Genomic DNA, 25,338 nt, shown 5'->3' on the forward strand with positions numbered 1-25,338 from the left:
ACTGCTATTTTCCCTGGGAAATTATTGTTTCCTCTTCAAATTGAAGACTGAACTTACCTTAAAGACAAGAACAATCTACTTTAAAACAGAAAGCTTCCATAGAGAAGCTTTGAATTGCTCAGTTTATTAGGAGCCAGCCCAGAAATGCTAAAATTGAAGGAAAAATCAAGCTGGCTTAACTTGCATTTGTCAGGACTATACCAGTTCATTATGTCTTTCATACAGCTTGTATGCTAGTATACTGTAGAAGTCAGGATCAGAGAATAAAAGTTAGAGATAATTGAAGAAAGAGATATGCATTTGCTGATAATGGAAAGAATCTGAGTCAGATACAAACTGGAGGCTGCTTTTGTTAACTGAGAAGGCTTACAGACTGACAGCAGAGAAACTACAAAAAGAGACCAAATGTGGACTGGAGTATGTTTGTGGTAGGTAAGTAGGGAGAAGATGGACAACAGAAGGGCAAACATAACCCATAAGCCTGGTTTCAGCCTGATCTGAAAAGCATAGGGCACTACTCCACTCACTCTGTGGACTGCCCATTGCATTACTGTTTTGCCAGCTCTCCAGATAGGTTTGTTATGGAGGTATATTCAAAGAGCTACACTGACTTTGAGGAAGCTAGAGGGGAAAAAATGTAACTGAAGGCAAGAACTTGATTTCTCCTGTCAGATTGTTCTGGAGATCATATGACTTACAGCATCTTTTAGTTATGCAACACTCCAGCAAAATTCCTAAGGCTTTACCATAATCTGAGGACATAGTTTTGGTCCTGGTTGTGCAAAAGCTGTGCCTTAAGCATGTTGGATTGGCACTGCTGCAACAAGCAGTACTACTTAGTGTGGTAGGGAATGTGCTGCTCATTAAAAAAAAAGTACTTCCAAAAAAGCTGGCAAACTTCTCTTCACGAGCACTGCTGGTAGCAGATCTTTCTGGCAGCAAACGTAAAAGTAAATGGTCCCTTATGAAATCAGAGCAACACCTGCAGTTTTAACACAATTTTCAGTTGAAGGCTTCTTGTCGTTGCTCCTTCCAGCTGCTGGAGTGGATTCGTCGCACCATCCCCTGGCTGGAGAACCGGGCCCCAGAGAACACCATGCAAGCCATGCAGCAGAAACTGGAGGACTTCCGGGACTACCGCCGCCTGCACAAGCCCCCCAAGGTCCAAGAGAAGTGCCAGCTTGAGATCAATTTCAACACCTTGCAGACCAAGCTGCGGCTCAGCAATAGGCCAGCCTTCATGCCCTCAGAAGGGAAAATGGTCTCGGTGAGTGGGGGTAACTGCTTCTGTGTACCCCAACCATGCCTAAAAAACAAGACTCCCTTTCTGCCCGTGGGTGGGCAGAGAATGCCCACCTTCATAGTGAGATACTCTGCAGGAGGAACCCTGCAAGATATGGATCAGGGAGGCCATGATAGGAGAGGATCAAGTGATCATTGCTTTCCTTTGTCTAAATCAGACTCTCAGGCTCTTCCCAAATTGCATGTCTTTATGAGGAGATGTCTGGGTGCCTTTTGTTCTTTCTGATTCAGAAACTGTCGAGTTTTATTAAAGTTTCACGTAGGGAAACTTTAAAACTCTAGAGGTGTTTAGAGAGGCTTTTTTCTGCAGACAGTTATATCCTGGCACTTCTAGTCCTGCTTGTCTCCCTGACTTGTCTGCAGAACCCCGTGAGGTGAAAAGCCCGTGCTTTTCATGGCTTTCCAGTCAGTTGGAGCCATGTAGCTCACTGAGACTAATGCGGGTGAACATCTTCCCTCCACCTTCTAACCTACCTTTCCTTCTCATGTTCCTGTCTCTAGGATATAAACAATGCCTGGGGTGGTCTAGAGCAGGCTGAGAAGGGCTACGAGGAGTGGTTATTGAATGAGATCCGGAGGCTAGAGAGGCTGGATCACCTGGCAGAGAAGTTCCGGCAGAAGGCATCCATTCATGAGTCCTGGACAGATGGTAATGCCAACCTACATGCTTCCTATTGCCTGACACAGTGCTGACTGTTATTTAGGGAGGAAGAGATGGGTTGTGCATGGGTCCTTCCATGAGAGTTTCCTCTTGAGAAGGCTAGATTTATTTTTTATTTTATTAGAAAATAATGTATGAAAACCAGCTTGATCTCTGTTCTGCGTCATGCAGTCAAGTGTTGGCATTCCCTAACTGTGGCAAAGTGAGAACTTTGGCTAGAAGAGAGCAGCTACAGAGCAAAGGAAAAGTTCCTGTGCTGTAAAATGCTACCATTGGCTTTTGCAGGATCAGCATAGCCCATTTTGCACATACTGAGATGAGTCCAGTATAAACTGTGACAGTGCTGGCCTAAGCTGCATTATGTGCCCTTCTGTGCTGTTAATGGCAAACTCACACTTCGTGGTTTGAAAGTGAGCATTGTGCTTTCTCTGGGCCAGCAGTCATGGGGACAAGCCTCGGGCAGGGCAACTGGAGTGGGGCCGATGCCCTTTTGAGGGTCCTCGAGGGTGCCTGGGTGGCCAGAGCTGGCTTTGGCCACCCTGGGTCCTGTCCTTCATTCTTCTGTCCTTTGGCTCCCTCCACAGGTAAGGAAGCAATGCTGCAGCAGAAGGATTACGAAACTGCAACCCTCTCAGAGATAAAGGCCCTGCTGAAGAAACACGAGGCCTTTGAGAGTGACCTGGCTGCACACCAGGACCGCGTGGAACAGATTGCTGCTATTGCACAAGAGCTCAAGTACGGCACCCCAGCGCACGTCCCATCCTTGGGGCCACAGAGGCTTAGTGAGCTTTGCTCTCTGCCCCCTTGAGAGCAAAAAATCCATCCTCATACAAAAATGCTGGGAATTCCCAGTGTTTCCAAACAGTATCTAGGATACTGCTATCCAGTATCCGGACACACCAGAAAAGCAGGCCAGAAAATGGATGAGTCGTGGGTGCTATGGAGGAGGAGGCAGAATTAGATTCCTAAGCCAAGTTTCCATCCTCTTGCAGTTCATTATGCTGCCATGCACCCTTTCCTAAAGAGTTTGACCTGCTGCTGGCACCTGCTGTGTTTCAGAGTTGTAATACTATCACACTTTTCCAGGAACAGAAGGAAAGAGGAGAGGATAGGAGGGTCTCAGTTTGCTCTCTTTTATAAAAAAAAAAGTCCTCCTTATTCTAGCCGGAAAAAAAGCTGCTGGAGGCCATCATGGCCTCATTCTTTCCCCCAAGAGTACTGCACTGTGTGCACTCTGTTAAGCACTTGCTACAGGGCATCCTCACAGCAGATTAACTCTTTCCTTGCTCCACTCCAGTGTGGAAACCTTCACCTCCACTCCCTTTCCTGGTGTAATACAGGTTACCAGGAGAAATGGGAAGCTCATCAGGATTGCTGGAGATAACAGGCAGGCAAAGAGCTAGTGACTGCAGCAGGGAGGTTTTGAAACCCTGCATTTTTCTTGGCAAAAAACAGTCTGAACTACTTGGTGTTGACTCTGTTTCCTATTTTAAAAAGATTTATGTTTCACACTGGCCTATCTAAAGTTAGTGTCTGGGCCAAGATCAGTACTCTTGGGCTGAAGAGCTGTTTTTCTCTAAAAAATTAGGATTACTGGATCAAGATCATTATCTTCTTTGACAAAAGAGATTTACAGAATTGCTCTCTTGTCTACTGGAGAATTGACCTTGGAACAGTAGGAGGGTTCAAGGCAATCCTCCATGTCAGTAAGATTAAAACTGAGTCTGTCTGGCCAGCAAGCATTACCTGACCTGCGACTTCCAAAGCACACGCTACATGTCAGCCAAAGCAGCTGCAGCTCTAAGAGCAACAGGGAAGACTGAGGCCCAAGCTGTGGGAGAGGTTATTTCGTCTAAAGTGTGAGAACAGCGGGCTCTGCTATTCTTATAAAAGCCATCTTCCATCTCAGCAAAGAGGCCATGTCCTGAAAAACCATGGCAGAGCTCCTTTTCTCCCCCTAAGACACACTGCCAGAGACATGCAGAGGGTGTGGAGGAAGCCACTGCAGCTACCCATGGCAGGAAAGTTTGGGGGCATGGCACTACTACTACTACTGCCTAGCAGTAGTGGTCCAGCATGGGTGTGTTAAAAGTCAGACTTTCAGAAAGAGTTCTTTCTTCTGCAGTGCTGGGTCTGCAGCAAAGTCGATCAAGCAACTGATCTGGATTAGAAACCTAGCAAAGACATTATTTTTAGCCCAAATCAGTTTCCTGGCTAGTTTACTGAAGAACTCCATTGACAGCTATGCCCACGCACCTCAGGAGGGCAATACAATGGCATGAAGAAACACGATTGGGGGAGGCAAGAGTGTAACCTCCATTACTGCTTAGAGAATTGCTCATCAGATGGCTCAGGGTCACTCAGTATCCCAGTGATTTATTCTGGGTTTTTCTTTCAAGGCTGGCACTTCCCAGATTGGCTGGTCTCCCTCTCCCTGCAGATTTCTCCCTCTTTGACCATATGCAGAACTATGAGCACAAAGCAGTTCAAGGCCGTAAGCTTTAGCGTGTCCCTGTGCTCTCCTTTCCCCAGTCATACTTTCACCAGCTTGTGTTCCTTGAGTGTCAGCCTGTAGATATGTCAGCAAAGCACTTCTCGTCAGGCTTCTAGGAGAGAAACCTACACTGTTATTCTGGGACTGTCCTAAATAAATTTACTGGGTTATGTAATTTAGCTATTCCTTGCCACCTGTACTATGCAATTCTTAGGACACTCTTAAGCAGTTTCTTAGTGTTCCTAATAAAATCTTTGCTTTCCATTCTGATGTACAAGCCACAGTTAGTTAGCCTGCATAATGTTCTTAAGCAGAGTACCAGAGCAGATTGCTCCGCTCATAATCTCCTTATTTCCAGTCTGAGCAACAGTCTATACTCCCTTCCCCCTTTGGCAAGTTATTCCCATCAGGTAGCCAGCTTCAGTATTTATTGAGGCCTTGGGTGGTCCTGTTCTGTGCTGTTTAATGTACCATAACATACAGTGTCTCCTAAACTAGATCCTGGTATCATCCTGACTTGCTTTATTTGCAGTGACCATGATCTCTTTGTCTGAATCTGTCTTCAAGACTGATAAAGATTTCTAATGGATTTCTCTTATTTCTGTACAGGGTCTTTATTTGACTTTTTTTCTTTTTTTTTTCCCCAACCCTTTATAGTGAGCTGGACTATTACGACTCTCCCAGTGTCAATGCCAGGTGCCAGAAGATCTGTGATCAGTGGGATAATCTGGGTGCTCTAACCCAGAAACGTAGAGAAGCCTTGGAGGTGAGATATGTTACAAATTGGACCTTCTGGGTAGTGCATTTGTGGGGGGCAAGCTGCAGTGTGCACAAGCAATATCAGCTCACTTGTGAACTCCTAGAACATCCTGGACTGTAAACAAGGGCTACATTTCAGTATACTTAGTCTGCTTTTCTTCCAGCCCAATTATGGTGCCATTTATTTTCTCAGACTATTGATTTATTTTTACATTTTTTGTGTTTTGTAATCTCATTCTGCATGAAAAGACTGTCTTTGTTTTGTTTTATTTCAAAGGACCTCGGATTTGTTTTATTTCCCTTAGAGAAAAAATCTGTCCAGTGTGTAATCTCTTAACAGCAGAGAGATTTTTACTGACGTGCCATCCTGGGAGCACCAAGGAGGTCTGAAAGGAAGGAGCAGCTCAGACAACCCATGTATCTATGTGATTATTCTTCTCCAACCATCTTTCCTGATTTTCTTTCTTCTTTTTCTTTTTGTGTGTGCACAGAGGACAGAGAAACTACTGGAAACAATTGACCAGTTGTACCTGGAATATGCCAAACGAGCTGCCCCTTTCAATAACTGGATGGAAGGGGCCATGGAGGATCTGCAGGACACGTTCATTGTTCACACGATTGAGGAGATCCAGGTACAGAGCAGTCATTTGCACCAATTAGGTGGGGACAGTGAGAAGTTTGGGGTCTCCTGAGTTGCATGAATTCAGAGTGGTATGAATTTATAAGTTATATTTTGGTACTTCTGCTCTATTGAGTGAGCCTTATCAAGAGAAATAAAAATGAGTATGTTTTTCCTTGATTTTCTCCAAAAACCTGGATCTGAATAGATACAAAACATACATACATCATCCTAGCTGGACAACAAAACTGAAAGCAGATTTTTCAGAGTAACTCCAGAGCCATATTGATGGAAGCCTGAAAATCGAGAGAACCTTTTAGGGTCTTGTGGAATTTTTCTTTAACCCACACAAGCAAAGCTTAGTGCTGCTCACAGGGTCTGCAGGTCAGTTCTCACATGGAATGTCACGTCCAGGTCATTTGGTCTTATGTGACTGACAGGATGTACCATGAGGACTGTTGAGCTGCCAGCTGGTTCTTGGTGCTGAGCACAAGAAAAATCAGAATTGTCCTCTTTGGCATGGAATTACCATTTGAAATCAAAGTTGTCTTGCCTACTCTAAGACAACAAAGACAAGTGTCTCATTTTTTGAAAGAATGTTAGGAAAGCAGCTTGAGGTATAGACAGGTAATTTGCAGACCTTAGAGAGCAGGAATTACTCTTTCCTGAACTGCAGTGAGGACTTCTATTTCACCTGCTTGATGGGCTTGTGAAAAGAATCCAAGTCAGCTCTTTGCCGGAATTGCTGACAGGAGTGTGACCATCAGTGAGGCAGCAAATGGCAGACCTACAGGGAGCATGACAGCCAGGGCAGAAGCAGAGCAGTGACTGTTACTGAGGTGCTACTTGTTTCATCCATGATGCCCTCCTGAACAAAGGGCTTCATTAAGTCTTTCATAATGCAAAATAAATCTAAACAGCGCTTAAACACTTCCATCATTTCCTTGTGACTGTTTGCAGTGTCTTTCCCAGCCCCCAGACTTGTATTACATCTCTATGGCCACTACAGCAGCTGCAAAGTAATGAGTCACTGTGTAAGAAAGGAATTTTACAGAAAGTAGTTAACAGTGTGTGTTGTGAGAGAGAACAGTCAGTCACGTGGTTTACTTTCATGCCCTCTTCTGTCCACACTGTTCCCTTGGTTATCCCTGCACACACCTGCTGTTTAAAAAAAAATCTTTCCCTGCATTTGCTTCCCTAGTCTTGATCTTCTAGGTTTCTGGGATGAAGTACCTTAAAGGCCTGTAGAAGCAGTGGGAGATGAGCCAGGACTAGCTGGCTTGTCAGCTGACTACAAATTTACCAGCAAGCACTCCCCAACCGGCAGTCCTTGGAGCACAGCCTGGGCACCGCAGCGAGACAGGGAGCAGGAAGGGCCTGTTGTGGTCAGGCAGAAGGAGCTGTTTTCCAGCAGCAGGAGCATGTGATGCCTGTGCAAATTTGCAGCTGTCTGGAAGACCTTCACCTGGTTCTAAATGATTCTAATGAAATTGAATCTGACTCTTAGTACTCATCTGGAGTTACTTTGGGTGTAGAAATGGTGCATACCTGGTGGGAGAAGAAAAAACACAGTGCATTTAAACTAGTGAGACTTTTTTTTAATAGTCAGATCTTCTTCCCCAAAGAGGCTGGCAAGCAGTCACTGAGGAGTGTTGCAGAAATAGTTCCTTCTAAATTACGAGCCGTTACTATTCCATCTTTTTTTGGTATGTGATCTCTGTCACTGGTCAACATGGGACAGAAAGAGAGGGAAAACAAGACTTCACATCATTTGACTACTTAAAACATCCCATTAGTGATACTGAGAGAACCTGAAAAGTGTATTAGATTAGCCTGCTTTGTATGCTGGGAATATGTTAGCTTTTGCAGTCACTTCAGGAATATGGTCTCTGAAGAGGCTATTTCATAAGTAATGTTCTTACCCTCCCTTTGCTGCTGCCTTCCTTCTGCAGGGATTGACCACAGCTCATGAGCAGTTCAAAGCCACGTTGCCAGATGCCGACAAGGAGCGACAAGCCATCCTGGGAATCCACAATGAAGTTTCTAAGATTGTCCAGACATATCATGTCAACATGGCAGGAACGAATCCTTACACTACAATCACCCCACATGAGATCAATGGCAAATGGGAGCATGTGAGTTCTTTCCAGCCTTGCAGGGTAGTGGGGGCAATGTCACTGCTCAACCACTGTGGGCCCAGGAAGTGGATTATTTACTCTGCAGTTAACCTCTCATGTTTACTCCTGAGTTTGGTGTGGTTTTGTCATTTGATTTTGGCTCAATTGCCATGTGCTTGGAAAGTGGAAGATGTCTTTGATATAAATGTCTAAGGCACATCAGACTCCCTTTTACATGCTAATTTTAAATGAAAGTTGCTAAATTTAAAAGCTTTGAGGTTTTTGATCTTCAGTTGACCTGCATGTATAGCACATAAATCGGTATCCTTTTTCACCATTCAGCCCTTCAAATGTTCTATCTCTGCAGCCAAGTACCCTTTCCTTGCTGTAATCCTAAAAGAGCAACTACTGCCCATACCCGTTGCACTTATGGTTCCTACTACCAAACAAAATCACCAAAGTGAGATCTGAACAGAATCCTGCAACTCAGTTAACATGAGCCACCAAAAACCCAAATAATGAATGGAAGGTGCTTCTGGTCTTTCGTGGCCTGACATATGCTTGTGTGTATCCTACAGCAGATTGGGTTCACATTCCATGAGTTTGCCCACTGTGACTTAAACCATATGAATGCTTGTTTTCACTGCAAACACCCACTCCTCCCTCCCTTGAGGCAACTTCTACATTTACTGTACATGTGCCTTTGTGTGTCTAAACTGCACACTTGCTCGTTGTAGGTGAGGCAGCTGGTTCCCAGAAGGGATCAAGCCCTGATGGAAGAACACGCTCGCCAGCAGCAAAATGAACGACTTCGTAAACAGTTTGGTGCACAGGCCAATGTCATTGGACCCTGGATCCAGACCAAGATGGAGGTAGTGCTTTGCAAATTTTGAAACAGTCTCTTTTTCTCTGTGATCTTCACTGATATCCTTATTCGTGGTCTTTCTTGATCACTGTCACAGCCATTCTTTCTTCAAGTTACAACAAGAGAAACATCATAGAAAATACAAAGAATATCAAGATTAATATTGGTTACTGAAGTGCTTGTACTTTTCTGCCCCTCACTCTAGTACCAGAAAAAAAGCATTACTTAAGATGGAGAACATTGGTATTTTAAGATTTGTGTTTAAATGCAACAAATTAAAAATCCTAGATCAGAGACATAGTTTGTGTAATTGCTTTCGCAGAATGATCTTGATACACATGACTAAATAAATACAATGAACATACCAAACATCTGCAGAGGAGACATTTTTAAGGGAGGTTTCTCTTTAGGTAAGATTTGAGGTAAAGTAGTTGGAGTTGATGAAACATAAAAATACTAAGCTATTACTGATGGTAGGAGCTGGAAAGAAGAGAGTGATTACAGAAATACGTCTGTATGAAGGAGCTAAGTGGCAGACAGTACACCAGAAAAAGATCTGGCTTGGTACATTACTAGCTTATGGACTGCAGTTTCTTTTTCTTTTGTATCCTTGTATTAGACACATCTTATGTGATTCACCTCACTTGGAAAATGTTCAGGGCTGTGCTAAATTTTTTGCTGACACTTCACAGGAGCCGAGACAGTAACTGCTCCATGAGATTTTTTTTTTTTTTTTTGAATCATCATCCTGTGTGAGAGTGAAATTGCTGCAATAAAAGTCAAGCATGTTGAGGCTCGTCCTTTCAGTGGAGTGTAACTCCTTTGGCTTTGCTATCGCAGGAGATTGGCCGCATTTCAATAGAGATGCATGGGACCCTGGAGGACCAGCTCAACCACTTGCGGCAGTACGAGAAGAGCATTGTGAACTACAAACCAAAGATTGACCAGCTGGAAGGAGACCACCAGCTGATCCAGGAAGCGCTTATCTTTGACAACAAGCACACCAACTACACCATGGAGGTAAGTGTTTTGGCAGCAGATCAGACAGCCTCATCTGCTGTGGCCAGCTAGCGTCAGCCACATCTAGTTCTGGCAACATATTGTGGTTCTCAGGCAAATGGAGAGCTTGATAATATGGCCAAACATGCAACAACATGTCACTGAATTTCATTTTTGCCTTGCTGTACTTCATGCCAAGCCCTTCCAATGTACTTCCAAATATGGACAACAGAAACAACCTGAATGAGATCCACAGTATTGCTTGAAAAATTGACAGGTCTCGTTTCTCCTGCCACCCGATTGTGTTAGCTGGGATTAGAAAGGGAAGTGCTGCTGATTTTGAGCTGCCACTACCTGGCACAAGAAAAAAGTCCAACAGAAGGTTTTTTTAAAGTTGGAGACTGGCTTTATGTTGATAACGTGAGGTTTCTTGGGAGCAGTCAGAGTTCAACATGAGTCCAGCTGAACACAGGCTTTGAAACTGGTTTTTTGGTTTCTGTCCAGCTTTCCATTAAGCAACAGTAGAGGCAGGGGAGCTCCAGTGTCTTCCAAGCACTGTGTTTTATTTAGTTTCTTGGTAAAGAGAGTTTTCTGCTTAACTAAGTCCTAGGAGCACTGGGTTTGTTTCTCATTTGTGTTAAAGGCCCCTCCAGTATGTTGCTCTGACCAGGCAAAGGAACTTTGAATAGGACCAAGTTTTTCTTAAGATCAGAATTTGGCCTCTTCAATATGGGGTTTTTTCAGTCAAAATTCAGATTTTAAACACCTGCAGATTAGAAAGAATTTTTGTGAGAAAATGGACACCAGGACTGTGTTGCACACCAGGATCATTTAATTTGCACTAAGTAGCACATCTGATCCACTAGCCTCAGAAGGAGAAGAGCGACTTCTTAATTTCAATATTGTCCTGACCTCTTTTTCCAGCATATCCGAGTGGGCTGGGAGCAGTTACTAACAACAATTGCTAGAACCATCAACGAAGTGGAAAACCAGATTCTGACCCGTGATGCCAAAGGAATCAGCCAGGAACAGATGAATGAGTTCCGGGCTTCTTTCAACCACTTTGACAGGGTGAGTCAATGCTGACTGCAGCTTGGTAAACTACAAGGTTCCATGTGGACTGCACAATGCAATAACAAACAAGCAGTCACTGTGATAAAATGAGATCACAGAAGATGTTTCATTCTTAAAAGTGCCACTCCTGTGGAGCAGTCATTTCTGTGAAGAGTGCCAAGTGATTGTTAGCCTGGGGAGAAGTATGTCTTCACAGGAGACTGCAAAATTTCCTGGTAAAGCAAAAGTGTGGAAAGGTTTGAAGTCTTTTTTAGGCAATAAGACTTTTATCCATTCCTCTTCAGAGAGCAGATTATTATTTTGATTTATAAAATTCTTGAGACAGTCTGTTTTCCACTCTTCTCTACCATCTCTGCTATATCTGAGGGCAGCCTGCCCTCAGAGATTGGCAATGCTTTTAAATTGCTGATTACTGGCTATTTCAGCCCTTCTCTAGCTGTCAAAGAAAAATAAACCATGGCTTCTCTCCTTAGGAGAGGGACCCATAAAGTTCTATAGATTTTATATTTTGACCTTCATATCATTTGCCCCTTCTGAAGTTCACAACAGTCTGAATGTTAATGCAGACAGAACACGGGTTTCCCACCTTCATCTGTTTGATTTATGATGGCTTAACATTGACTTTAAAAGCTGGGGGTTTTTTGAAGAAAGTCACTTGAAATTGGGCCCACCATCCTGTCTGTAGCTTCCTTGATCTGGCCAGAGGTAGTGGCAGCAGGCAGGGGCTCTTCAGTGCTTGGGGGCCGTTCTGAGCTAAAATTCTGCAGAATGGGTGGGGATTCTTAGTTCCTGTAGTAGCTTGTGTATTATTTCATAGGTACATCCAAACGCTGGGGGAGTGGGCAATGAGCAAAGGGAAGAGCAGCTGCCAAGCTGCATTGTGCTGCACTGTACATCTGTGGTGTTTGCAGAGCTGAGCACTTGAAATAGCTTTGCCAGTCAAAGCTCCACCTCGTGTGCAGGTCTCATAAATACAGCCATAATGCTGCTCCCCTGAGCTTCAGCTGTTTTTCTTTGTCTGTTCCTGGGATGCCCTGACAGCTAAGCTTCCTTGGGTGTGTTGTCAAACATGCCTGCCCTCACCTACTCCTTTAGTGGAACTTTTGACTATAAGATTAAGGCAATGCTTCCCACTGCCTCTGCCTGCTCACCTGCACTCTGGGTTACTGGTGAAACACAGGGCTTCTGACACTGGATAACAAGCAGTGATGCAAGTAATTCACTTGGGAGATTGAGATCTTGAGGCTTCTGAGCATCAGCTGTTTTTGTCATTCAAATGCTCTCAAGATGGGATGAGCTCTCTGAGAAGGAACTGTTCCAAGAGCATTTTTAGCACATCCTAAAATGTCATTGTGATATCTAATGTTGTGCACTTTTTATTTTTCTTCCCTGTCTTTCTATCTGCATGTCATTCTTCCTCTTCCTCTCTCCTCACCCACTGCATGGTGCACCTGTTTGTTGTCCTTTCATCTCCCTTTGATCTCTCCTGTGTCTCCCTTCCTTCTGCCCCACACCATCACTCCACTGGCACTGCATGTCCTGCTGCCTGGCACACCGCATAACCAGGACCACTCCGGCACACTTGGCCCTGAGGAATTCAAAGCCTGTCTCATCAGCTTGGGTTACGATATTGGAAACGATGCACAGGTACTGAATGCTAGTGGTGAACACAGACAGATATTAAACTGTGAAAAAATAACAGTTTTTTCCTTTCTTTTCTTGTTTGTCTTAATCCATCTGTCATTGTTGTTCTTGTGTTTGACTATATATACATCACTTTTCTATACTACTTCCTCTCTAAATGCACTTTGGTATCTATTCCTTTTTAATTCCTTAATTTTTTGTCTTGGGAGAATTCCTTTTATGTCTTCGAACTGTTCTGCTTACTTCTGGGTCACTTAAAACTCCTTTTCTTGTCCATTCCTCAATCTGTCTTGCTTAATGTCTTTTTGCCGTTTTTTCATCGCCAATATGTTTCTTGTGTGTAAACTATTCCATGTCCAAAACCACCTTTGCTTCTTCATGGTTTCACAAACTCTGTTTCCTCTGTTATTTTTCATTGTCCTGTAAATCCTTCCTTCTATCTTCTCCCCCTGCCAAAACTCATTCTTTGTAATGTCTCCTGTGGGTTCATTTCTCGCTGGACTGGTCTCCCTTTTCTCTCTTGGCTTTTTCCATCTTTGCATCATTCTCTGTAGAAGAAGACTGGTATGATGGATTGTGAAGATTTCCGAGCCTGCCTTATCTCCATGGGTTACAATATGGTAATGTAGAGTCCTCTGTCACTCCTATTCAAAGTGATTCTGTAGGCACCTTCAAAAATACAGGGAGAATGTGTAGTGAATCAAGGTAAATATAGCCTTATTTTCCAGAATTATCAACAGTGTTAAATCTAAATCTAATCTTGGTTGTATGTGTAAAATTCTTGTCTCAAAACTATAGCTAAAGGTAAAAACAGAAATGATTGTCTAATTCCTGGATAGTTCAAATAAAAATTATGTTTATCAAACTGTGTAGCTACTAGTGGAAGAAACAATAAGCTCCCTCATACTGGTGCCTGCTCTCTGCACAGCACACACAATCTCCCCCAGCCCTGAATTTCAGTTGAAATCATTTGGAAGTATACACGACCTCACTTCTGAATACGCTCAGAATGCTGCTCCTCACATTCCTACCATTTGTTTCACATCTCCTTTCCTGTACATGTATGTTCCAGTTCCAGTCATTCTCCCCAAAGCTTTTCCCTCACGAGAATACCTGAATATTCAGAGCAGTAACATATAGCACCTTGAGAGGCATCACAGCGAACAGGAAGAGCTTCACCAAAGACTGATGCTCCTCAAAGGGCAGGAGAAGAGCGCAGTGCAAGCATATTCATCTGCACTCTGGGTGTCTTTGCTCCTGATAGCAGGCAAAGCAGTTTAATCATCTTACTCATCAGCCCAGTATAAATACAGACTCTTTGGTGTAGCGTGCCAAGACAGTAACATTTGATTAGGTATCTTAATTACTCTTGAAGGTATACTGTTCTAAATGTGTTAGGAGAGCCTGTTCCCAGGAGAAGACTCAGCTCTGCTCTCCCCTCCTCCTTACCTGGGGAGGAAGGAGTCCCAGAGATGAGAACAGATGACCTTTTGTTTAAATGCAGAAAGAAATGCAAAAAACTACACTACAAGGTTTTGTCTTCCGTAGCAAAACTTCTCTGTAGGATCTTCCCTGTAGAGACTATTTCCCTGGGCCACTCCAGATATGCAAGTCCTTCTTTCCAAAGCCTGCCTATTAAAGATGAGTAAGATACTATGAAATATCCCAGAGACATTTGTTCTGTTCTGTCAGCTGAAGAAAATTGTAAAAGTTCTCTTTAAGTAAATGAAAGTAAAAGGATTTGAGAAGTGCAGATCTTCAAATACTGCTACAGACATCTAGCACATGTGTAGAGAAATTTGGGTCTTCCTTTGAAGTCAGTTGGTATTGTTCCCCAGTAGGAGCATTGTCCTAGAGCTAGATGTTATCCTCAGGCATAGCTGGCAATGTTTTATTCCAGAGGACAAATGAGTGGCAAGCATTTGTACACAACAGCAAACTAGAAAAGAACATCCTGATTAAAACCCTAGAGGTGGTTTCTATTTGGTTTTTTCTAGCTATGAGATGTGCTGCTGAATGGTTTCTCTCACTTTGGTAGCACTGCTGCTCAAATACCCAGGCTTACATGACTCTCTTGCTCTCCAGGGAGAGGCAGAGTTTGCCCGCATCATGAGCATTGTTGACCCGAACCGTTTGGGTGTAGTGACCTTCCAGGCCTTCATCGACTTCATGTCCCGGGAAACGGCAGATACAGATACTGCTGACCAGGTTATGGCTTCCTTCAAGATCCTGGCTGGAGATAAGGTCAGGCTCCACACCTTGGCTTGCTGTATCTGCTTAGCTCCTGCTTTCTTTTCTCACTTGTCTCTGAGAGAAGGTGTTGAGGGAAGCACTCTGTCATGGGGGGGTATTTTCACAGGAACATTCTGTAGTGCTGGAGGAGTGCAAGGTCAAAGTGTGGGTTAATGAGCAGCCTGCTAAGGCACTCGAAAGTCCTGTTCAGCTGTCAGTCAGAACTTTGCAGCCCACTCTTGCTTTAAAATTTTAATTAAGAGCTTGGTTGCAATTTGTTATTTTAAAATGAACAAGTTCAACAGATGGTTTTTGATTAATCTTGAAAACTGTTCTTTACTGACAGCTGTAAACTTGAGATGGCCTTTCTCAGATCTACATGTCACTATCAGTTTTTATACAGTCAGTAGATTTTCATTGAGAATATGCAGTATCTGCAGGAGGAACACCTTTTAATCATAGAAATTGGTCGAATGTAGGAAAACTCAGGATGATATGAAAAGTATTAATTTTTTAAATTTAAATGATCAGTGCAAGCAGCTGATAAAAAGTGTAATCTTATTTTTCTTATATAACAGTGCCCACTAAGCTTTTATGTAACTGAAAATATTATATGTACATGTAATATTAACATATCTCTTTATTTGCTAATGATTTGAGTTATCTCACATGAAATATTGGATGCCGTTTCTCAGATTGTAATGAGTTACCCTTAAATCCGGTACTGGTTTCCATTTTTCACTAAGAATCTTTTCATAGTCATAATCTAGAAACCCATGATACCTGTCCTTTAGATATATACCTGACCAAAGCCAGTTCTATTGTCTTTTGAGGCCTGAAAATTCCATGTTATTCAGATGAGCTAACCACTGAATAAATAGGTACTTTGAGATGCAGTATTACTTATTAACTTGTTTACTCTGGACAGTATGTTACATGCACTCGTCAGTGTTTAACATGCTCTGGTGACTGTAACATGAGCTAGTATTTCATTATGAAGAAAAATACCTCATACCCCAGTCATTAAAGTGAAAGGCAAAATTATAAGAAGTCACAGGAGAGAGAAGGGTGATGTGAAACCTGAGCTATTGCTCAGACAGACTGTAAATGGCCATGAGTTGGTAAGCTAAAGACAACATACTGATTAGGAGACAGGCAACTACTGTTACCTACTGCATGGAGAGAAGCCAAGCTGGCTCAGCTCAGCGCAGCAAGTCTTCAGAAGATGAATTTACATAAGTTTTGCTTGCTTATTAAAAATGTCCACAGTGAAAGGAACTGTGGAAGCAATACAAAGTGGTTGCTTGTCTCCTGCCTGCATTGGTGCACTAGCAAGAACTAGTGGGGCCCCTTTCCTTGCTCTGAAGAGAGGGAATGGCAACTCGCAAGCAGCACAAGCAGCTGTTACCTCCTGCTGGTGAAGGACAGCATCCAAATTAAATTTCAGCTTCCTCCCATTTACTTTCAGCAGGCACTCCTTAGTCAACAGGAAGGCACAGTCTTACTCTAACAACTTGCCTGACTTGCCTTCAGGTCTTTTCTTTAGCTGCACCAGTATCTCTCCTGCAAAACCAATATTCACTGTAAAAACCATCTACTTGCCCAAACAGTAGGGAAGGAGTATGTGTCCTGCCAGGGTGTAAGTGCAGAGAGCTCCCTGTGTGGGTATACAGCACAGGTCTCATTGTTGGGATCCTGTCCCTCAGTGTTGCCTTGCTGCCCTGGTGGGGCAGGGGGGGGTTGTCCCTCAGAGGAAAGTCAGTTTCCTGAAAGTAATGATTGCCTTATCATTTGTCCTCATTGCAGAACTACATCACTGTGGATGAATTACGGCGGGAACTGCCTCCTGATCAGGCTGAATATTGCATTGCTAGGATGGCACCCTACACTGGCCGTGATGCTGTACCTGGTGCCCTGGACTACATGTCCTTCTCCACAGCGCTCTATGGCGAAAGTGACCTTTAACTTTTTTCTGTCCCACCACACGCTCCCTCCCCTCTCCCCCGTCCAACACACCCTATTTTCTCTTTGCAAAGCAACTTCTGCTCCGCTCTTTTTTTGTGTTTTCCTGTTTTGCGTCAGATAACAGATCACATTTTTAAGTGGGGGGGGGGAGGACATTGACACGGCACCGCCTACCTTGCCCTTGAAATAACAGTTTACAAAATTATTTTGTGCAAAAAAAGTTACGTTTTAAAAAGAACAGACATATTTTATTATAGAAAAAGGTATTTTTCTCCACCAGATTGAAACTTAAAAAGGAAATGTTAGAATATTGCACCAAATATTTTTTTGTTGTGACATAGAAAGTCAAGCACAATGTTACATTCCATCCTTTCCAAAAAGAACCAAACTATGACAAAACTCCACTTGTTCTGTTAACTATTACATTTGCATATGTCTCCTATCACATTTATCTTGGGAGGGGGGAAGGCACACAAGTGCATGTGTTTGCTGGTTCACTCATTTCATGAAAATATTTTATGATAAACTTTTGAAATTGCTGTGTTTTCTAGGGAAAAAATAATGTACACAGCTCATGTTTTCATATTTAATTAAAAAATACAATACGCCGCCTATGTTTATCAGTGCACAACTTTTTTTGTTGCTGAGAGTTGTCTGGTTTCAGAACATGAAGCTTGAGAGTTGATAACTTTGATATTGCTTGTCACAAACCATATTAAAAACTTCTTGTGATAACAACTCTAGACTTTATTCATTTGTATAGTAAAATTGTTTAATCCTATTTAGTTAAACATGATAAGGAAAATCCAAAATTATGTTTTTAATTAAAATTGCAGTACATTTAATGGTATATTCTCAGCCCCATAGCCTTTTCATTCTTGCTGAATAATGTTGAAATTTTCACAGCTTTATGACCACTTTAAAACCTCAATACATCCCTATCTTTAGAAGCAGTATTCTTGTTATTCCTTAAAAACCAGCACAGAATTAGTTAGTAGAGCTGTACAAAAAACCATCATATCTTAAACCATCCATGAAACATCCATCCACTGTTCCATGCTCAGCACTGAATATCTGACTAATTTTGATACCACATCTCTTGACATCAGAGATTCCTCCAGAGGTCATCTTTCTATTGGACATACAAAAGAAACCAGCCTTCAGGACAACTCCTTTGGGACTTTTATTGTGTCATAAAATAACACACGCATGCATGTGTCTAGAAATTAGCAAAGGGGGGAGCAGCTAATCCTTCCAGCCATCTCATACTACAGGTGCATTTCCTGCCCTCCCACAACTTTAGGAAACACAGGGTTAGGAGCAAAATAACATTACTGCTTTGTGACGTGTTTCAAGTAAGTGTTTTATAGGTATAAGCATATACCTCTGTCTCTAATCCTAAAGGCAGATTTTATTTTGAAGTAATGACTGCAGGAATGGTGAATTTGTGGACAGATTCACAAGGAGCTCCTTGGTAACATCGTCCTCTCTTCCCCAGGGCAGAGCTGAGTCCTGAGGAAGGTATTGCACAGCTTTCTGTCTTATTCCTGACCTTAAAAAATAAAAATCAGAGCAGCAAGTTGTGATGTGTCCCAGTGTGACAGTATCTGCCTACTGTATTGGGAGAGGGGATGCTAATGTCTGCTACCACACTTCTTTCCAGGAGACACCAAGACCTGCATTCTCCTGAATGCATGAATGAGTGAAGGCTGAATAATGAGTTTACAAGGGGGCATGTGAATAAATGCATTTAGCTTCATACATGGACAAGGCCAGGCTACACTCACCACGCTTTGTCTTCAAAGGTGACAGTTTGTGTAACTTAGCTGTAATTGTGTTGTTAATGAGGGCTGGAGTTGAGCTGAAGCCGAGTTTCCTGTGTTGAAACCCATGATACTGAGAAGCCTGGAGGGGTTGATATGAATTGTCAGTAATGTAGGACTTGGAGCCACATAAGTATTTAATCCACTTGCAAGCTCATTTTCAGCTATGTCACTACTGTGTTGCTGCAAACGGGACTGTCCTCTTCAAAGGTACGGTATGCTGATTTCCACTGCCATGTTTTAAAGTACGTAGCATAGGTTATCTGTTTGAAAGCTAAAACAGCAGAGAGGATGACTAGAGCAGATAATCTTTATTGAAGTCTGCCTCTGAATATCCATTGCCCTTGCTTTGGTAACCCTCTTTCCTCTTCCACAGTAGCTGCCCTGTCCTTGCTTTGCTGCACCTGAGAAAGGACATTTGCACTGTCAAAAAATTTGAGATCTCTGTAGGTTGTACCCCTGCTCCCAGAAGATGTAATGATATTTTAATATTTTTTTATTTATTTAAACAATAAAACTGGAGTGGGGGAGAATGGGAATATCTTTTGGGCTATTAAGTGACCACTGTCTGGAGAAAAGATTCCTGTTATTTTGAAAAAGGGGTGGAAAAGACTGTAGCTGCACCTTGGGCCATCGCTTTGGGCCCAGGTCTGCTACCACTCTGAAAATGAAACCAAACTATGTTGAATGATCATGGTGACAGGACTCTGCAAGTCCATGCTTGGAGATTTCAGAAGTCTTCATAAAAGTCTTTTACTGAGCTGTGGCAGCATTGCAATGTGTGACCAGGTTTCACACAAAACCCCAGCTAGGTGTTGGTATTCCTAGTTTTATGACAGCAGGTGGCTCATCCCTGCTGACACCACAGATTGGTGATAACGTGTGGGCTCCAGCCTCGCGAAAGTTGGCACCCCAGCACTGCTTTGGTGAAGTTGAGATGTCAACAGGAACAGAAAGCCCTTGCCTATGCTTCTGAATACTTGAATAGAGTTTAAAATATTGACAATAGGTGTGCCTAAAATATACTGGCATGTTTCTTCTTGGGTGGCATGGCCTCTGAGAAACTGGCTAGAGCTTACGTGATGTGGTCTTTCCCTCTGGGCTGTACATAAAGCCTCCCCATTCCCACCTCACACACGGAGGAGTGCTAGGATGCTGCCAGACATTGGCCATCCTCATTTGCAGCACAAGATTTACCTTGCAATTGTGTGGCCTAACAGTCTGGGGCCATTCGTATGCTGAAATGTGAAAACAGCTTTTGGTATTAGGCTCATGGTTTTGCAGCTAACATGCCATTCTTTAGCCAAGTCCAGGCATCAGCCTTGATGAAATTCATCTCTGGAAGCAGCCGTTTGCAGCTGCCCCTTTGGCGACTGCCCCTTCGTCTGCCAGGAACGGAAAAAGTGGATAATCCACTTCAAGCTCACTCCTTCCATTCAGGGGTAAACCATTTCTGTCAGTCTCCCATACTCACTATTTCAGGTATGGAAATAATACTTTTTGAAGAAATTAACCAAGAAATCTTCCAATTCTTCCATGACTGTTGATATGTTTGGCTGCTGAGATCTCAATAACCTGCCTTATTCAGCCTGACTGTCTGACAGTACAGGGGCAGAAAACACTTCAGTGCTCAAACGACATGGGTCTTGTCTTGCCTGCCAGAATGTCAACCACATTTCCCAAAGCCTCTCAAATCTATCTTGTGACTGTTGCATGTCATCTGGTTTGGAGCAGAGTGCAGGAGCAGAGCCAGGAGTCTCAGAAGACAATGAAAGGAAACTGTTCTGCAACCTTGAATGAACTTGGTTTCAAAGAAGTATTCATATATCCATGGAGATTCCATCCAGACAAATCTGAGTGGTTTTATCAGGGAAATAAAGGAGAAGGTGAGGAGTAGAGAGGTTGGGGTTTTGTAATGGCTGTGAAAAGGAACAGCTTGAACTAAAATGACTTTTTTAAGAAAACAGAATGCAGGTATAATTTTCATACCATAACAAGAAGATTATTTGTACAACATTACTTGCACTACAGATACTGAGGTAGGACAGACTTTTTCCACCCCTTTTTCCACCCAAGTATGAAAAAATCCTTAATCCTGTTGAATTCATTAAACCTTTGAGGTGACTCTGGCTACTGAAAGCGTTGCTACTGTGCAAGCCCTTAAAATCCGTTGCATTAGCGCTAAGCTGCTGGGAAAGTCTTAGCATAGTAAACATAGATTAACTAAGTCTAGGGCATATCCTGATGCAAACAGGTAATCAGAACATTCCCCAGCAGGCACTGAGAAAATGTGCTAAGTGCTGCAGTCACTAGAGAAGTCAGGCATTGCTAAGGATAAAGTTGGATGATTGCATCTTATACAGGGAGGGATGCTCTAAGGCTATTTCAGATAGATTTAAATCTCACCAATTTAAACCCACTGAAAATAAAAGGAGAAATATAATCTTTTCTATATTCTGAGGGCTCAGAGCTACTATAGACTAGATCTCACCAATAAGATATTAAAATAGATTCTTCCCATCTTTGAATACCATGCAACAGCCAGGAAATGGGGTCTCAGTTTAGTTCTCTGCTTTGACTTCTGGGACATACATGCACGAAAAGATGTTGGCAGAAACTGCACTACCTCCTGTCACTGTCTTACCTCTTCTCAGCAAGTCTCTTTACACCACCCCCTTTCTATTAGTCAGTCGTTCACATCCTGGTGGCCTAGCTGACATTCAAGCAGAATATTGAGGACCTCTAGTTATCATCATGCCTCAGTGACACGGACCCTCAGACTGTCTGCAAAAGCACGATCTCTCATTACTGCTGCAGGAAACCTGTAGTGTTACTCCCACTGTGCAGATAAAGAAGGCACATGCAGGAAAAAGGGCTAGATGTCACTAGAAGGTAGAAAAATATGAAGCCTTTATTTACAATTGCAATCCAAACAGTCTCTGTTCAGCTGGTGCTCAGGTCTGGAGGTATTGCTCACTAAGCTTTTCCCTGTTGCATCTAAACCTTCTCTGCACACCTCTGTTTCTGCTTTGGGGCATGTCTGGAGTGGGAGATTGAAACTACTGAACACCTGGGCCTGTGGGACAGTCCCCTTCAGGGCCCAAGCACCCCCCCTTGCAAACATCCCACATCACCAGGGGCCACAAATCTCACCCAGTGTAAATAGAACAGTACAAACCAGCAGGACTGGCTGCTTTGCAAAGTTTCAAGGTGGGTTTGCCACCCATTTGCTCCATAAAAGCCTAATTGCCTAAAGTATCTTCACATGAGGAGAGTAACACAAGCTCAACACCTCATCCCTCCTCAGGATGCACACCTCCTAGCCCTACACCTTAACCAGCAGGAACCTAATAGGCTGGGCCAGGGAGCATCTCCTCAGCCTCACTCTCTCCCTGTAATAATTAAGCACTCAAGCAATAGGAGAGTGTGTGTGCCCATATCCTCATGGTTTAGGCAATGAGTTTGCAGAAATAATGCTGCATTTCTGTCCCTGACAGAGGTGTTTTTTAGGTATTTTCTATTAAACAGTCACAGGATAAAGACCCTTAGGATGGGAAACAGGCCCTAGCATGCCTCTCTCAGCACCCCAACCACTAGGCCCCTCCTTACACTTGCTCTCCCTCAGCTATCTGCTCCATAGTGGCAGAATTTGAATGAGAGGAGCTTCCCTCCTCCAGCACCACAGGCTCACACTGTGGTTAAGACACTCTGGTGGATTGGAGACTGAATCTTCAATCTGAGGAAGACAGCAAACCTAAGCTTCCAGAGTAATGGCTATTTTAAATGATAAGCCATTTTACAAAATGTAGCTGTTGGTCTGAACATATGTTTTGGCAGCCAAAGGAAAGAACAAGCCCTGGTTAGTCCTCGTTACAAACAGAAGTTGGCACTCCTCTGGGAGACAAGATCATCCTTTGGATCCTGGGTGGAAGAAGGCTCTGTTTTCCCAGCTGCAGGCAGGTGCATTTGTGTTGAGCAGGGGCAGGATGTTCAGACCTACACCTCCCACCGGTGCTTCCTAGCAGCCCCTCACTCATTTGCTAGCATTTTTGTTTCCCACATGTCCTGTACAAGACCTAGCTTTAGGTCTTGGATTGGATTCTTTCTGGATGGCTGGCACCTGTTAGGTACTGCAGAGAAGGCAAATGAGTGGTTACTGTCTCCAGCCAGAGGTGACTTGCCTGGGGTCCTCAGGAAGGTTCATGGTGGAGCAATGAACTGGGCCCAGCTCTGTCACCTTCCAGTCTGAGTGCTGCAGTCATCCTACGACAAGTTAAAACCTTTTCCCATACCACCCCCTAGTATCTTAATTGCTGCTGTGGCTTTTTTGTATGACCCTGTGGCTTTCATTGTACAGATTTGCCTAAAAATAAGGACTACTTTAATCTGCAGAGTTAAGAAAGCATTTTATACTTTTATTATTAAGCACATTCAAACATCTTCATCATCACCATCACTTTAATGAAGAATTTCTCTCCTTAATGAAGAGGACATAACTTTTAATCTCTGGTGCTGAGCCACAGCATTCTGCTTTCTAGGACAGAGAAAATAAAATTTCTTCTTCAGGGAAGTGAGAAAGCAGTTAATTTACCCCGGCAATAAACAGACTGTGGTTTTTTAGTATTCTGATTCCAGATAAAGTGTTTGTTTACGTTTGTAGATGTGCAGTCAGAACACTAACAGTTCCCAGTGGGCTTTCAGATGTGCTTCTGAGAGACCAATCTTTTTGTGCAAGCAAAACGAGGGAACTAAAACACAGTGTTTTTACTGAAGTTGATTTTGCGCGTGATAGCTTCCAGAAACACTATCCACATGCGAGAGGCAATGCTGCAGATTCTCCTAATGATATATTTCATGCCTTTTAGCACCCATGCAGAGTGTCCAGAACCAAGAAAGGGAAAGCAGGACCCCAGCCTGGCTCAGGCACTATCAGAGCGGCTGGAGCTGTGTTCCAGACACACAGCCACATTCTTCCCTGCTGACATGATCCCAGAGGCTGAAGAGAAGCAGGATAAAACCGAAAAAGCTTTAATTGGGCTTCTAGTATGACTTATCTTCATTATTGCCAGTAACTCCAATCCCTATTACAACCATACCATTCCAAGGCTGCCACCTAAGGAGCTTTTTTCTGCTTCTGAGCTTCTTAACACAGCAGTTCAAGCACACAGTCACACAGAGACTCTACTGCTGCTCCTGTAATAGTCCAGCTCTGCCACCTACACAGAATTTGCACAAAAAGTCACAGCATTGCCATTTTGAGTGTCCTGGATTCTCTAATCAATTAAAGAAGTAAAGCAGCCTTACAACTAAACATTGTATTCAAAGTTGTAAGACATACTTGCACCAGCTACAGCTACCCACATGTTCTTTTTTAACCACAGCTAGCTGTGTTCTGTTCTCACATTTCTCCATTTTCTTGCCAAGTAAGAGTTCACATCAGCTGCCTTGTGGCAAAAGTCAGCATCCTGGGCTGCATTAGCCAGAGCATCACTGGAGGGTCAAGGGAGGTGATCCTGCCCCTCTACACAGCACTGGTGAGGCCACATCTGGAGTGTTATGGCCACAAAAGAGACATGGACTTACTGAAGCACATCACCACAAAGACTGTGAGACTGGAGCACCCCTTATATAAGGAGAGGCCAAGAGAGCTGGGATTGTTCAGCCTGGAGAAGGCTGAATCTGTATCAATACCTGATCAGAGGGAATGAAGAGGAGGGTGCCAGACTCTTCTCAGTAGCATCCACGGACAACTGAAACCCATGATATTTCATCTGAACACAAGAAAACATTTTTTTTCTACTCTAAGGGTGGTCAAACACCAAGTCAGGTTGTCCAGAGAGGTTGTGGAGCCTCCATATACTAAAAAGCTGTCTGGTCATGCTTCTGGGCAACCTTGGGAGATTAAACCAGATGATCTCAAGGCGTCACTTCCAACCTAAAAGATTCTGTTTATTATATGGATGTTGAATGTATAGGTTATCTCTATCCTAAAGAATGATTAGAGGGCAATAAATTTGAATGATGCCTGAATCTAACATAAAATGTCATAAATGTAACTTACATATTTACTCCAAGTTAAAACAGGAAATCCAGACATGATGCTGTCAGACAAGGGGAGAAAATGGACAAACCAAACTGTAGTTATATTTTAAGCATTGGGACAGTGAAGACTTAACAAGCTATGCTATGCTGAAGAAACAGAGAATAATTTTTATATTGGTCATCATACTGTAAATTGTCATTAATTACACTGTAAAAAGTCCGTAAAGTGAGTATATCTCACACTGATAAAGCAGGAAAGTAGTGTGCTGTTTATTCATGGAAAAAGAGCTTTTGCCATACAGGCCTGGTTCTTCACTAGTTACTTTTCCACAGCCAAGATATCCCCCTGGTGTCAGAGATTAATAACAGTATTGCGGCGTTATCCAAAGCGGTGTAAATCTGTGTGCCGAAGAGGAGAAGATGGCAGGAAGGGCCTGGCCGCAGCACACTTCTGTTGGCAGAACTGAGTTGCCGAGTGCAGCACTTCAGATGAATTCTCTGGACGCGTGGCTTTTCTCCTCCACTTGTTAAGCAGAATTGTGACCCATCTGTTTTGCCATGTCTTAGTCAAAAAGTCACAGGCAGTTCAGCATGAACAGGCTGCCCAGGGAAGCTGTGGATACCCCATCCCTGGCAGTGTCCAAGGCCAGGCCGGACGGGGCTCTGAGCAGCCTGGTGGGGCGGGAAGTGTCCCTGCCCGTGGCGGGGGCTTGGAGCGGGATGATCGCTAAGCTCCCCGCCA

At 43.3% G+C, this 25,338-nt stretch overlaps 1 protein-coding gene across 6 annotated transcripts in view; it reads left to right on the top strand.

Annotated features, from left to right (window-relative positions):
• The window catches only part of ACTN1 (actinin alpha 1), a 46,465-nt gene extending 28,991 nt beyond the window's left edge, over positions 1–17,474 (top strand). For 2 of the 6 annotated variants that reach the window (XM_008639528.2, XM_017742120.1), the window contains 12 exons: positions 1,037–1,267; positions 1,804–1,951; positions 2,548–2,698; positions 5,115–5,223; positions 5,708–5,848; positions 7,788–7,970; positions 8,690–8,824; positions 9,658–9,837; positions 10,741–10,887; positions 13,089–13,154; positions 14,620–14,778; positions 16,573–17,474. In XM_008639528.2, the coding sequence (XP_008637750.1) occupies positions 1,037–1,267; positions 1,804–1,951; positions 2,548–2,698; positions 5,115–5,223; positions 5,708–5,848; positions 7,788–7,970; positions 8,690–8,824; positions 9,658–9,837; positions 10,741–10,887; positions 13,089–13,154; positions 14,620–14,778; positions 16,573–16,731 (1,809 nt within the window). In that variant the 3' untranslated portion in view covers positions 16,732–17,474. Of the gene's footprint in view, positions 1–1,036; positions 1,268–1,803; positions 1,952–2,547; positions 2,699–5,114; positions 5,224–5,707; positions 5,849–7,787; positions 7,971–8,689; positions 8,825–9,657; positions 9,838–10,740; positions 10,888–12,456; positions 12,538–13,088; positions 13,155–14,619; positions 14,779–16,572 lie in introns of all 6 variants that reach the window. The other 4 variants (XM_017742121.1, XM_017742117.1, XM_017742116.1 and 1 more) reach the window with 4 other exon arrangements.
• Positions 17,475–25,338: the final 7,864 nt, after the last annotated feature.

Source organism: Corvus brachyrhynchos, unplaced genomic scaffold (assembly GCF_000691975.1).
Source record: "Corvus brachyrhynchos isolate BGI_N302 unplaced genomic scaffold, ASM69197v1 scaffold115, whole genome shotgun sequence".
Taxonomy (NCBI): domain Eukaryota; kingdom Metazoa; phylum Chordata; class Aves; order Passeriformes; family Corvidae; genus Corvus; species Corvus brachyrhynchos.